This window comes from Salvelinus alpinus, chromosome 17, assembly GCF_045679555.1.
Source record: "Salvelinus alpinus chromosome 17, SLU_Salpinus.1, whole genome shotgun sequence".
Classification (NCBI taxonomy): domain Eukaryota; kingdom Metazoa; phylum Chordata; class Actinopteri; order Salmoniformes; family Salmonidae; genus Salvelinus; species Salvelinus alpinus.
In genome coordinates this window covers 7,986,043-7,998,898 of record NC_092102.1, presented here as the reverse complement: position 1 = coordinate 7,998,898, position 12,856 = coordinate 7,986,043, and the positions used below count along the sequence as shown (strand labels likewise).

Below are 12,856 nucleotides of genomic sequence, written 5' to 3'. Positions count from 1 at the left end.
AAGCTGTGTGTAATGAGGTAGTGAACATAAAAGGTACTTTTATCGCTTAAGTTTTCATGTGTCTAATAAAAATCAGCTTCTTGATATGCCACACCTGTCAGGTGGATGGATAATCTTGGCAAAAGAGAAATGCTCACTAACAGGGATGTAAACAAATTTGTGCACAAATTTGAGAGAAATAAGCTTTTTGTGCATCTGGGATCTTTTATTTCAGCTGATGAAACATGGGACCAACACTTTACATGTAGAGTTTATATTTTTGTTCAGTATATATTTGAGCATTGACATGACATCAGTCAAAACACCTCAAAACAAGACATGGTATCAAGAACAAGATGAAACGACCTGAAACGAGTCACTTACGATTCCCCACATGACAGTTTCTTGTCATGGGTTGGAAGCTATCGAGCCATCCAGAATCACAACAACTTCTGCCCTATTTAAGCGTGCACATCGTTTTCGTGATGTTGTCACCTAACCCATCTATAGATAAGACCGAGACTATTTTCCTTGTCAAATGGCAGCCAAGCATCAATCATCCTGAAACCAGAATAAGACCCTCAACATTTATTGGAAAAGAGCTTTGAGCTGACTTTGACCACGCAGTGAAGTTCATCACACCTTACTTTATCTGTAACCTAATAAACTCATTTCCTGAGTCATAGTGGGAAGACCACACACGTTTACATGGTATGAGAGTTGCTATATCAATATTTATAAAGGCATTTCCACCACTATTTATCCTATTATGAATTTTACAGTCACAAAAAGATCCCACTTTGTCTAGAGTATTTTGTTTGTCAACATTTGGAAAGGTTACCACCAAATGGAAAGGTTACCACCATTTTTTTCATCCAACATGTACTTTACTCACATTACAAGGTTGGATGGAAACCTGGTTAGTGAGAGAGAGAGAATGGTAGGAGATGGAGAGATAAATATACAGTGAAGGGGAGAAGGGGGGGGGGGGAGAAAGAGGAAGGATAGAGAGAATGGTGATGGAAAAGAGGGGAGAGGTCGAAGGAAATACAGTGCGGATGTGAAAGAGGAGAGGGAGAGAAAAGAATGAGAGTGAGTCTAGTCTATCAACGGTGCGTGAGGCAGGGCATGCTCCAGGGCCACTCTACACACACACACACACACACACACACACACAACATACACACACAAAATTGATCTCCCCATCGATCTGGGCGCTACAAAGTAAATTCTGAGGCACGGGCGCTTGCTGGGATTCCATCTCCTCCCCACCGCAGCGCTCCGCATAGGTTGGGAGATCGAGTGTTTACCCGTCTCTCTCTGTCGGCTCCAAGTTCAATATTAGGAGAGCTAACACAGCTCGAGCTCTCCCGGGCCGCCTCTCAAACACACACTGCCCCCAATTTCTCTTCATGTTCTGCTGAACCGTTACCCTGGTTAAGTGCCGGCTGCCTTCTGTCCCCTCCCCCCTCTTCTCTCTATCGCTTTTCTCTCTGTTCTTCCCTAAAAAAACGGCAGTTCTCACACTTGAGGGCCATTTAAACAGATTTAAACAAAGCAGAGCACCCTGTGTTTTTAATTCAAATGATATCAGGCCATTATCAGCACGCTGGACCAGTGAACTAACCCATAGAAATGTGTCTCCGCTCCCAAATTACCCATTTTATAAAGAGGGAATTAATGAAAAGAGCTGCTTAGGCTGGGATGTCCATGAAGGCCAGTGATGGCTGAGTTATGTGCACAATATTATTCGAGTACAAACGCCCACTAAACTGTTCAGATGTAGTGGCCATACATTGACTTGGTATCTGGAGTGGCCAGAGGCACGATCCAGGCCGTTATCTTACAGCGCAGTACAATGCAACTTGAATACTGCTTTAATATGGTACTACATTATCCATGCCTTGCCCATTCAAATGGGAGGGCCATCAACATGTAATGAGAAAAAAATATATGGTCCCGCTTTATGGTGCTTATGACGACTTTAGGAATGCCCTATGAAGCCTTTATAAGTTGTGGTTTGTTTAAAGTGTGAAAAATATGAAGAAATACAATAAAGCCTTAAGGACTGGTAAATAGTTAAATAGTTAACCAATAGCTACCCGGAATACCGGCATTGGCCCTTTTTGCATTGGTCTCTTGACTCATCACATACGCAACTGTTACTGTTAATTATCTATCTACCTAGTCACTTTATCCCTACCTATATCTACCTCAACTACCTCGTACCCCTGCACATCTACTCTACTCGGTACTGGTACCCCATGTATATTGTGTTATTATTTTCTATTTTTTCAGGCTATTTCTGTTGTTGTTTTTTTTTGGGGGGGGGGGTGGCGTAAGAAAGAATTTCACTGTTAGTCTATAGCTGTTGTTTACGAAGCATGTGACAAATTGAATTGGAAGTGTGGTATATGGCCAATATGCCACGGCCAAAGGCTGTTCTTAAGCAGGATGCAAAGCGGAGTGCCTGGATACAGCCCTTAGCTGTGGTATATTGGCCATATACCACAAACCCCCGAGGTGCCTTATTACTATTATAAACTGCTTACCAACATAATTAAAGTAGTAAAAATATTTTTTTTGTCATACCCATGGTATATGGTCTGATATACCACGGCTTTCAGCCAATCAGCAATCAGGGCTCGAACCACCCAGTTTATTATGTCTGATATTCCACGGCTATTCAGCCAATCAGCATCCAGGACCTAAAGTACCCGGTTAATATACTTCTAAAACATTCTCTCTTCACTCCCTCCCTCCAGCAGATCTCTCCACCATCCCAGACAACAACATAATACCAGCCAGTGTGAGCTGCCTGGACCTTCTGTGCTGACAAAATATATTGGATGGAGAAAGAGAATAAGAACCTGTCATCCAGTTTCCCCTGACCCGCTGCGCCCTTCTCTCTGCTTCTCATCTTCTAGCTTGCTATTTTTTCTCAGTGTGAAACTGTCAAATGGAAGTCTTTTTTTTATACAGAATTACAGTGTTTGTCATTCGGGAACAATACTGCTGTCCAGCATCTCTCATTGTAGACTTTCAATGCATTGTGAAGGGACTCTAGATAAGAGCATTGGATAAATCAGACTGAGTAGCTACATAGCTCTGTATTGTATGATTTCCCCCCACAAATGAATACACTTTATTAATCCTTGAAAGCCTCATATTACCAATTACTGTGTACAGATACGCTCTGCATTCAAAATCAAATCACCGCAAAGTATCTTAAGTAGCTCCTCATGCCTTGTGTACACAATGACTTATTAATGACTGATTGAGTCGTTAACGTACGCTACCGTTCAAAAGTTTGGGGTTAGAAATGTTAGAGATGTCCTTGTTTTTGAAAGAGCAACACATTTTTTGGCCCATAAAAATAACTTCAAATTGATCAAAAATACAGTGTAGACATTGTTAATGTTTTAAATGACTATTGTAGCTTGAAACGGCAGAATTTGAATGGAATATCTACATAGGCGTACAGAGGCCCATTATCAGCAACCATCACTCCTGTGTTCCAATGGCACGTTGAGTTAGCTAATCCAAGTTTATCATTTTAAAAGGCTAATTGATCATTAGAAAACCCTTTTGTAATTATGTTAGCACAGCTGAAAACTGTTGTGCTCGTTAAAGAAGCAATAAAACTGGTCATCTTTAGACTAGTTGAGTATCTGGAGCATCAGCATTTGTGGGTTCGATTACAGGCTCAAAATGGCCAGAAACAAAGAACTTTCTTCGGAAACTCATCGGTCTATTCTTGTTCTAAGAAATGAAGGCTATTCCATGCGAGAAATTGCCAAGAAACTGAAGATCTCAGACAATGCTGTGTACTAATCCCTTCACAAAACAGCGCAAACCGGCCCTAACCAGAATAGAAATAGGAGTGGGAGGCCCCGGTGCACAACTGAGCAAGAGGACAAGTACATTAGAGTGTCTAGTTTGAGAAATCGATGCCTCACAAGTCCTCAACTGGCAGCTTCATTAAATAGTACCAGCAAAACACCAGTCTCAACGTCAACAGTGAAGAGGCGACTCCGGGATGCTGGCCTTCTAGGCAGAATTCCTCTGTCCAGTGCCTGTGTTCTTTTGCCCATCTTAATCTTTTCTTTTTATTGGCCAGTCTGAGATATGGCTGTTTCTTTGCAACTCTGCATCCCGGAGTCGCCTCTTCACTGTTGAAGATCAGCACTCCTACTCTGAGACACTTTGTGGATATGGGCCCTGTACACCGTAGTCCTCACTTGTCATAATCAATACAGAAGCAGCTTTTCTTATTTTTGTGAATAGCAGCATAGTCACTAAATCTCCCGATGCAGACCTTGTTCATCAGGAGGAAGTTGCGCCCCACAGGCCACCATCGCCCTTTACCCAGAACTACACTGTGCTCCCAGCGGGTAAGTCTGGATAATTATGGGCCTTTTGATGGCTGTATATGGCCTGTTCCTCTAGCTGATGTAATTACCTCCCTCTCTCTCTCTCTCTTTATCTTTATCCATCTGTCTTTCTTTATCAGTTCTCTGTTTCTCTCCCTGTCTCTCTCCCTTCCCTCCCCCTCTCTTCCCGACATCCCTCCCTCCCTCCCTCTCTCTCTCTCCCCTTCCATCCCTCTCTCCCCATTCCCTCCCTCCCTCTTTCTCTCCCTTCCCTCCCCCTCGCTCCCTCCCTCTCTCTGTCTCCCTTCCTCTCTTTCTCGCTCTGTCTTTCTGTTCCTGTTTCCTTCCCTCTATCTGGCAAGCCCTTTAGTCACACAGGCCCTGCTATTAGCCAGCACAGCAATCAGCTGATGGATTAGCACTGTAGCGAAAGCATAGAAGAAAAAAAACACGACACAAAGCCCATTGTAGCATATTGCTTTGTGCTTTCAGCCCTGCAAACATCTGGTGGAGTGGCTGGTGCTGCTATGCTAACTAGTGGTGGTTACGATGAGACAAATAGGCTTCATTGGAGACTGCTGTTATTATATGTTGGCTCTGGACCGTGGTAGACAGACACAGCGTGCGTCGAGGTGTTTTGTCATCTGGTGGCTGGTATAACTCGTGATAGAAGACACGCCATTTCAAACACATACTGGCATTTCTAATAGGCTTATGGCACGTTTCTTTAAATCCTGTCATAATACTGTATCTATGTGATGACATAACAGCTTCTTTACTCGCAGAGGTACAGAACATGCCACTGTACTGTAGCGTAATGCTAGCAGGACTCATTCTGAAGGTATGAAAGAGCACAAAAGACTGCAATGGACTCAATAGTAGCTAGCGTGATGCCAGCTAAGAAACTATACAATACATCAGGGTACAGCTCTACACAGCACAACACTGACGGAAACAGACTGAATAGTACCATAACGCTAGCTAGGACTCTCTATACATAAGGGACCGGTACAGTAGTAGTAGACAAAACTGACTGAAACAGACTGAATAGTAGCTAGCGTAACGCTAGTTAGCTGATCTCACCGCACTGTAAATACAACACTTCATGTCAGTACACAACACTGACCAGTAGTAGCTAACGGGATGCCAATGGACTGAAACAGACTGAATAGCACAGTGCCTTCAGAAAGTATTCATACCCCTTGACTTATTACACATGTTGTTGTGTGACACACTGAATTCAAAATGGATTACCCATCTACACACAATACGCCGTCATGTCAACATGAAAATATGTTTTTAGTAACGTTTGCAAATGTATTGAAAATTAAATATTTACATAAGTATACACACCCTTGAGTTAATACCTGCTAGAATCCCTTTGGCAGCGATTAAAGCTGTGAGTCTTTCTGGTTAAGTCTCAAAGAGCTTTGCCCACCTGGATTGTATAATATTTGCCCATTATTCTTTCTAAAATTCTTCAAGCTCTGTCAAGTTGGTTGTTGATCATTGCTTTTCTTTGCTTTTCAAACTAACTAGGCCACTCAGGAACATTCAATGTCGTCTTGGTAAGCAACTCCAGTGTATATTTGGCCTTGTATTTTAGATTATTGTCCTGCTGAAAGGTACATTTGACGCCCGGTGTCTACTGGAAAGCAGACTGAACCAGGTTTCCACTAGGATTTTGCCTGTGCTTAGCTCTATTCTGTTTATTTTTATCCTGAAAAACTCTCTAGTCCTTGCAAATGCAGCTACTGTACCACCATGCTTGAAAATATTGAGAGTGGTACTCAGTGACTTGCTGTTGTCACTGCTCCCATGTTCGGGCAGCGCTCAGCGGTCGTCGTCACCGGTCTAGTAGCTGCCGCCGATCCCTTTCCCCTTTTCTGTTGGTTTTGTCTTATTGGTTACACCCGTTTCTTGTTTAGGTTTTTAGTTGGGCTATTTAAGCCGGGAAGGCCCGCCTGGTCTTTGTGCGGGCTTATTTTTCCTCTGTGTATGTTTGTGGTAGTGCGTTTCCCTTTGTTTTTCCTCCGGACTGTTTGGGTCCTGGTTTTGGGCCGGTCTTGTATGCTCACGCCCGGTATTGGCGTGAACATTTTTCCTCTGTGCCAGAATAAAACATTGTTCTGTACCTTCTGCTTCCTGCGCCTGACTCCGCACCCACTACGCCTTAAGTGCGTTACAGCTGTGTTGAATTTTCCCCAAACACAATGCTTTGTATTCAGGACTTAAAGTACATTTCTTTGCCAATTTTTTTGCAGTTTTACTTTAGTGCCTTATTGCAAACAAGATGCATGTTTTGGAATATTTTTTTCTGTACATGAGTCCTTCTCTTCACTGTCATTTAGGTTAGCATTAAGGAGTAACTACAATGTTGTTGATCCATCCTCAGTTGTCTCTTATCACTGTTTTAGTCAGCATTGGCCTCATGGTGAAATCCCTGAGCGGTTTCCTTCATCTCCGGCAACTGAGTTAGGAAGGACGCCTGTATCTTTGTAGTGACTGGGTGTGTTGATACAACATCCGTAGTGTAATTAGTAACTTCACCATGCTCATAGAGACATTCAACGTCTGTTCATTTTTACCCATCGACCAATAGGTGCCCTTCTTTGTGAGGCAATGGAAAACCTCCCTGGTACTTATTGACTCAAGCCATTTCAGCTTTTCATTTTAGTAAAAAATCATTTTAACATGATTCCACATTATGTGATATTGTGTGTAGGCCAAAAGACACAAAATCTAACTGTATCACTTTTAAATTCAAGCTCTAACACCATTTTATGGGGGAAAAAGTCAAGGGGTGTGAATATTTTCTGAAGGCACTGTATCTAGCATGACGTGCTAGCTAGCAAGACTCACCGCAGGGTCCTTTGCGCAGCACCTTGATGCGCCGCTGCGTGTTGCACTGGGCCTTCTCCAGCTCACACTCATTGGAGTAGGTGGAGGAGTCCGAGCCACACACAGGCGCCACAACCGACGGACACACCATCTTCTTACAGACACACTCTGTCTTGGAGGGGTCAGCCGCATCACGTTCACATACTGACCCGAAGCCGCATAGCATTCCTCTGCAATCTGAGGAGAAATAAAAACGAATCAGGTTAGAATTGATTTGAATGTTTGATTTGACAGAGATAGAGAAAAAGAGCAATGCAGCATGTTATTTGCGAGGGAGGAAATGTCCCAATGGTACAACTTTCAGACCGTTCAAAAACACTTCAAAGAATTTACTGAAAGTTAAAGGGCCTTAGCTACATAACAGTTGACGCTTGACAAAAAACAGAGTTAACGACTAGTTTACTCGATATATCCATGGGTTAAACAGCTTCGTTACAACTCCAAATACAGGAGCTACATACAATATCCACCAAAAACCTACATCTTTATTGACCCCTGTAATATAGATGTCAGCTTGGTACCTTGAGCATCATTTATCTGGCCAGTGGCCACACATCCATACCACTACACTAAAGCTGACGAAAATAGAAGGTAACTCTCACAGGTAGTGGATTTGAATAGAAATCAGTGAGACTGACTGAGGACAAAGCATATTCCTTCCTGGCTGAGCTTAGGAGGGCCCTGGTCTTAAGAGTCTCCTTGGTTTCGGAGCTTTTGATGGCCATTGCGGCCCCTTCGGATGCCCCCCGCTCTCCTATTCAGCCCCCCCCCCCTCCACAGATCCCCCCCAGCTACGTCTTATCACTGGTTACCAGGCCAGTGCTAAAAGCGAGGGGGCATGTTCACTTGGACTAGCCTTGCAGCTGTCTGTCTCGCTCTCACTTGCTGTTGAACACACACACACACACACACACACACACACACACACACACACACACACACACACACACACACACACACACACACACACACACACACACACACACACAGGCGCACACATGTACACTACACACTCATGTATGCACACACACACACACACACCTATATTAACACAGAGCTCTGTTGTGTGTGTGTGTGTGTGTGTGTGTGTGTGTGTGTGTGTGTGTGTGTGTGTGTGTGTGTGTGTGTGTGTGTGTGTGTGTGTGTGTGTGTGTGTGTGTAAGGAGAGGGCAGCATCTGTTCCAGCATCTGTCTTAGGCTTCCAGATCTCTTTCTCTACCCCCTCTCCATTGACAGGTGAATGTGTGTGTCTGTGTTACAGTGAGAGAGGACAGGCGAGGGCATCCGTTCTCAATGTGAGACCTCCTGAGGAACTGGAGCCTGACAGATACCTGAGCTAGTCTTTCTTTGGTTGAAGGGGGAAGAAAAGAAAGAGAGAGCGAAAGAGAGAGCGTGTGTGCGTGGGGGGGGGGGGGGGGGGGGCATGCGAGTATGAGAGGTGCAACTATGGAGTTTGACAGCACATGGTCAGTAATGTGAAAACCATGTCAAGACTCATTCAATGCTCCTCTCTCCTCTAGTGCCTGTGAACAATGGCTATATGGTTACTTTTAGCTGTCAGATCACCCCACAGGCATGTGTGTGTGTGTGTTGTGTGTGTGTGTGGATGTGTTTTACTATACTTGTGAAGTCCCCACAAGAATAGTAAACAAACAAAAATTGACCAACTGGGACGTTTTTCTTGGTCCCCACAAGGTCAAATGCTATTTCTAGGGGTTTTATGGTTAAAGTTAGAATTAGTGCTCGGGTTAGAATTAGTGCTTGATTTGGAATTAGTGCTCGGGTTGGAATTAGTGCTCGGGTTGGAATTAGTGCTAGGGTTGGAATTAGTGCTAGGGTTGGAATTAGTGCTAGGGTTGGAATTAGTGCTAGGGTTGGAATTAGTGCTAGGGTTAGATTAAGTTTAGAGTTGGACCTTTAAATTACATGCTGGTGGATTTCTTTCTACCCACTGGAGAACATCCCATTTGAGAGAGAGAGCATGTCCAGTTTGTGGCTTTAATGGAAGAAAATTCCTTGTCCTTGTAATGCTCACTCTGTTTTGGGGAGAGATCATCCATAATACATGATGTCATGCTCTCACTGGTGAGAGAGGGGTGTGTGGACTGATATGGGATAGTTAGGTATAACACTTTTGACAGAAATTACAAGAAAGACAACTCTAGGAACTGCTTAGATGTTAGAGGATGCTAGACAGTTCGCAATTAAGTCATATTGTTAATAAAAAACAATGTGTTTACCTCAGAGTTAGTATTGTATACTTCCACTATCTGTTGGATGATTACTTCATCTTCATACTGTTATTTTTTCTCTCTGTGGGATGAAACTGTGGGACTGCAACAGTGGGACTGTGTGATATCTAGTCAACTGTCTCTTACGAAAAAAGATTTCAGTCACAGTTCAGTATAACTGCAGTATACTGCAAATACTGCGTCCAAAATAAAAACAGCAGTTCAACTGCAGTTATTCTGCAATTACTGCGTCCAAAATACCACAATTGACTGCACTTTTACTGCAGTTTCAAAACTGCAATCTTTTTTTTGTAGGTTTGCCCATCTGAAAATCAATACACATAATATTGGGGTGGGGGGGAATTGTATGGGTGAGTATCAAGACTTTAAATCTAAAAGGTCCATTTAGTAAACATCACACGATTTGTGTGTCACGCTCGTCGAAATGATCAGACCAAGGTGCAGCGTTGTGAGTGTACATTTCTCTTTATTATAAATGTCGCCAACAAAACAAGAAACAACAAAATTGAATGTGAAGCTTACTAAGGCTATACAGGCCACTAACAAAGACAACTACCCACAATCACAGGTGGAAAAACAGGCTGCCCCAGTCCCCCTCGCTGCAGGCCCCGGACTGGGGACCCTCGCTGGCGGCCCCGGACTGGGGACCCTCACTGGCGGCACCGGACTGGGGACCCTCGCTGGTGGCCCCGGACTGGGGACCCTCGCTGCAGGCCCCGGACTGGGGACCCTCCCTGGCGGCTCCGGACAGGGGACCGTCGCTGGAGGCGCCGGACTGGGGACCGTCACTGGAGGCTCCAGACTGGAAGCCGTCGCTGGAGGCTCCGGACTGGAGGCCGTCGTTGGAGGCTCCGGACTGGAGGCCGTCGTTGGAGGCTCCGGACTGGATGCCGTCGTTGGAGGCTCCGGACTGGAGACCGTCGCTGGAGGCTCTGTGCCATGGATCTTCACTGGAGGCTTCGTGCCATGGATCATCACTGGAGGCTTCGTGCCATGGATCATCACTGGAGGCTTCGTGCCATGGATCATCACTGGAGGCTTCGTGCCATGGATCATCACTGGAGGCTTCTTTCGTGCAGCAGGCACAGGACTCACCAGGCTGGGGAGACACACAGGAGGCCTGGTCCGTGGAGCATGAACAGGACTCACCAGGCTGTGGAGACACACAGGAGATCTGGTCTGTGGAGCAGGCACAGGACTCACCGGGCTGGGGAGACACACAGGAGGCCTGGTCCGTGGAGCAGGCACAGGACTCACCGGGCTGGAGAGACACACTGGAGGCCTGGTGCGTGGGGCAGGCACCGGATACACTGGGCCGTGGAGGCGCACTGGAGGTCTCAAGAGTAGAGCTGGTACAACCCGTCCTGGCTGGATGGTTACTTTCGCCCGGCAAAAGCGGGGCGCTACACAGGACGCACTGGGCTGTGCAGGCGCACCGGAGACACAGTGCGCAGAGCCGGCGCTGGATATCCTGGGCTGTAGATACGCACTAGCGGCCAGATGCGCTGAGCCGGCACCATCCGTCCTGGCTGGATGCCCACTCTAGCCCGGCCGATGCGGGGAGCTGGAATGTAGCGCACCGGGCTGTGAACGTGCACTGGAGACACCGCATAACACGGTGCCTGACCAGTACCACGCTCCCTACGGTAAGCACGAGGAGTTGGCTCAGGTCTCCAACCTGACTCAGCCAATCTCCTCATGTGCCTTCCCCCTCATGTGCCTCTCGTGCATGCTTCGTTGCCGTGACTCCTGGTATCGTTGTCGTTCCTCTCTCGCTACTTCCGCCTGTTTCCATAGCAAGGTCTTGTACCCTGCCATAACCTGCTCCCATGTCCAAGATATCCCCCACTCTCTCTTCTCCCGGGCCCAGGATCCCTGCTCCTCCTGGCCACGCTGCTTGGTCCTTTGGTGGTGGGTAGTTCTGTCACGCTCTTCGAAATGATCAGACCAAGGTGCAGCGTTGTGAGCGTACATTTCTCTTTATTATAAATGTCGCCAACAAAACAAGAAACAACAAAAACGAACGTGAAGCTTACTAGGGCTATACAGGCCACTAACAAACTACCCACAAACTACCCACAAACTACCCACAATCACAGGTGGGGAAAAGGGCTGCCTAAGTATGATTCCCAATCAGAGACAACGATAGACAGCTGTCCCTGATTGAGAGCCATACCCGGCCAAAACATAGAAACAGAAAACATAGAAATAAAGAAACTAGAATGCCCACCCTAGTAACACCCTGTCCTAACCAAAATAGAGAATAAAAGCCTCTCTATGGCCAGGGCGTGACAGTGAGGTACAGTTGAAGTCGGAAGTTTACATACACTTAGGTTGGAGTCATTAAAACTCCTTTTCAACCACTCCACAAATTTCTTATTAAAAAACTATAGTTTTGGCAAGTTGGTTAGGACATCTACTTTGTGCCAGACACACGTAATTTTTTTAAACAATTGTTTCCAGACAGATTATTTCACTGTATCACAATTCCTACCTCATGATGCCATCTAGTTTGTGAAGTGCACCAGTCCCTCCTGCAGCAAAGAACCCCCACAACATGATGCTGCCACCCCCGTGCTTCACAGTTGGGATGATGTTCTTCGGCTTGCAAGCCTCCCCCTTTTTCCTCCAAACATGACGATGGTCATTATGGCCAAACAGTTCTATTTTTGTTTCATCAGACCAGAGGACATTTCTACAAAAAGTATGATCTTTGTCTCCATGTGCAGTTGCAAACCGTAGTCTGGCTGTTTTATGGCGGTTTTGGAGCAGTGGCTTCTTCCTTGCTGAGGGGCCTTTCAGGTTATGTCGATATAGGACTTGTTTTACTGTGGATATAGATACTTTCGTACCTGTTTCCTCCAGCATCTTCACAAGGTCCTTTGCTGTTGTTCTGGGATTGATTTGCACTTTTTGCACTAAAGTACGTTCATCTCTAGGAGACAGAATGGGTCTCCTTCCTGAGTGGTATGATGGCAGTGTGGTCACATGGTGTTTATACTTGCATACTATTGTTTGTACAGATGAACGTGGTAACTTCAGGCGTTTGGAAATTGTTCACAAGGATGAACCAGACTTGGAGGTCTACAATTTCTTTTCTGAGGTCTTGGCTGATTTCTTTAGATTTTCCCATGATATCAAGCAAAGAGGCACAGAGTTTGAAGGTGGGCCTTGAAATACATCCACAGGTACACCTCCAATTGACTCAAATGATGTCAATTAGCCTATCAGAAGCTTCTAAAGCCATGACATCATTTTTTGGAATTTTCCAAGCTGTTTAAAGGCACAGTCAACTTAGTGTATGTAAACTTCTGACCCACTGGAATTGTGATACAGTGAATTATAAGTGAA

General features: G+C 45.3%; 1 protein-coding gene across 5 annotated transcripts in view; it reads right to left on the bottom strand.

Annotated features, from left to right (window-relative positions):
* The window catches only part of LOC139542053 (agrin-like), a 409,208-nt gene that overhangs the window by 169,317 nt on the left and 227,035 nt on the right, over nt 1–12,856 (bottom strand). For all 5 annotated transcript variants that reach the window (XM_071347046.1, XM_071347047.1, XM_071347049.1 and 2 more), the window contains one exon: nt 7,215–7,430. In XM_071347046.1, the coding sequence (XP_071203147.1) occupies nt 7,215–7,430 (216 nt within the window). The remainder of the gene's footprint in view (nt 1–7,214; nt 7,431–12,856) is intronic.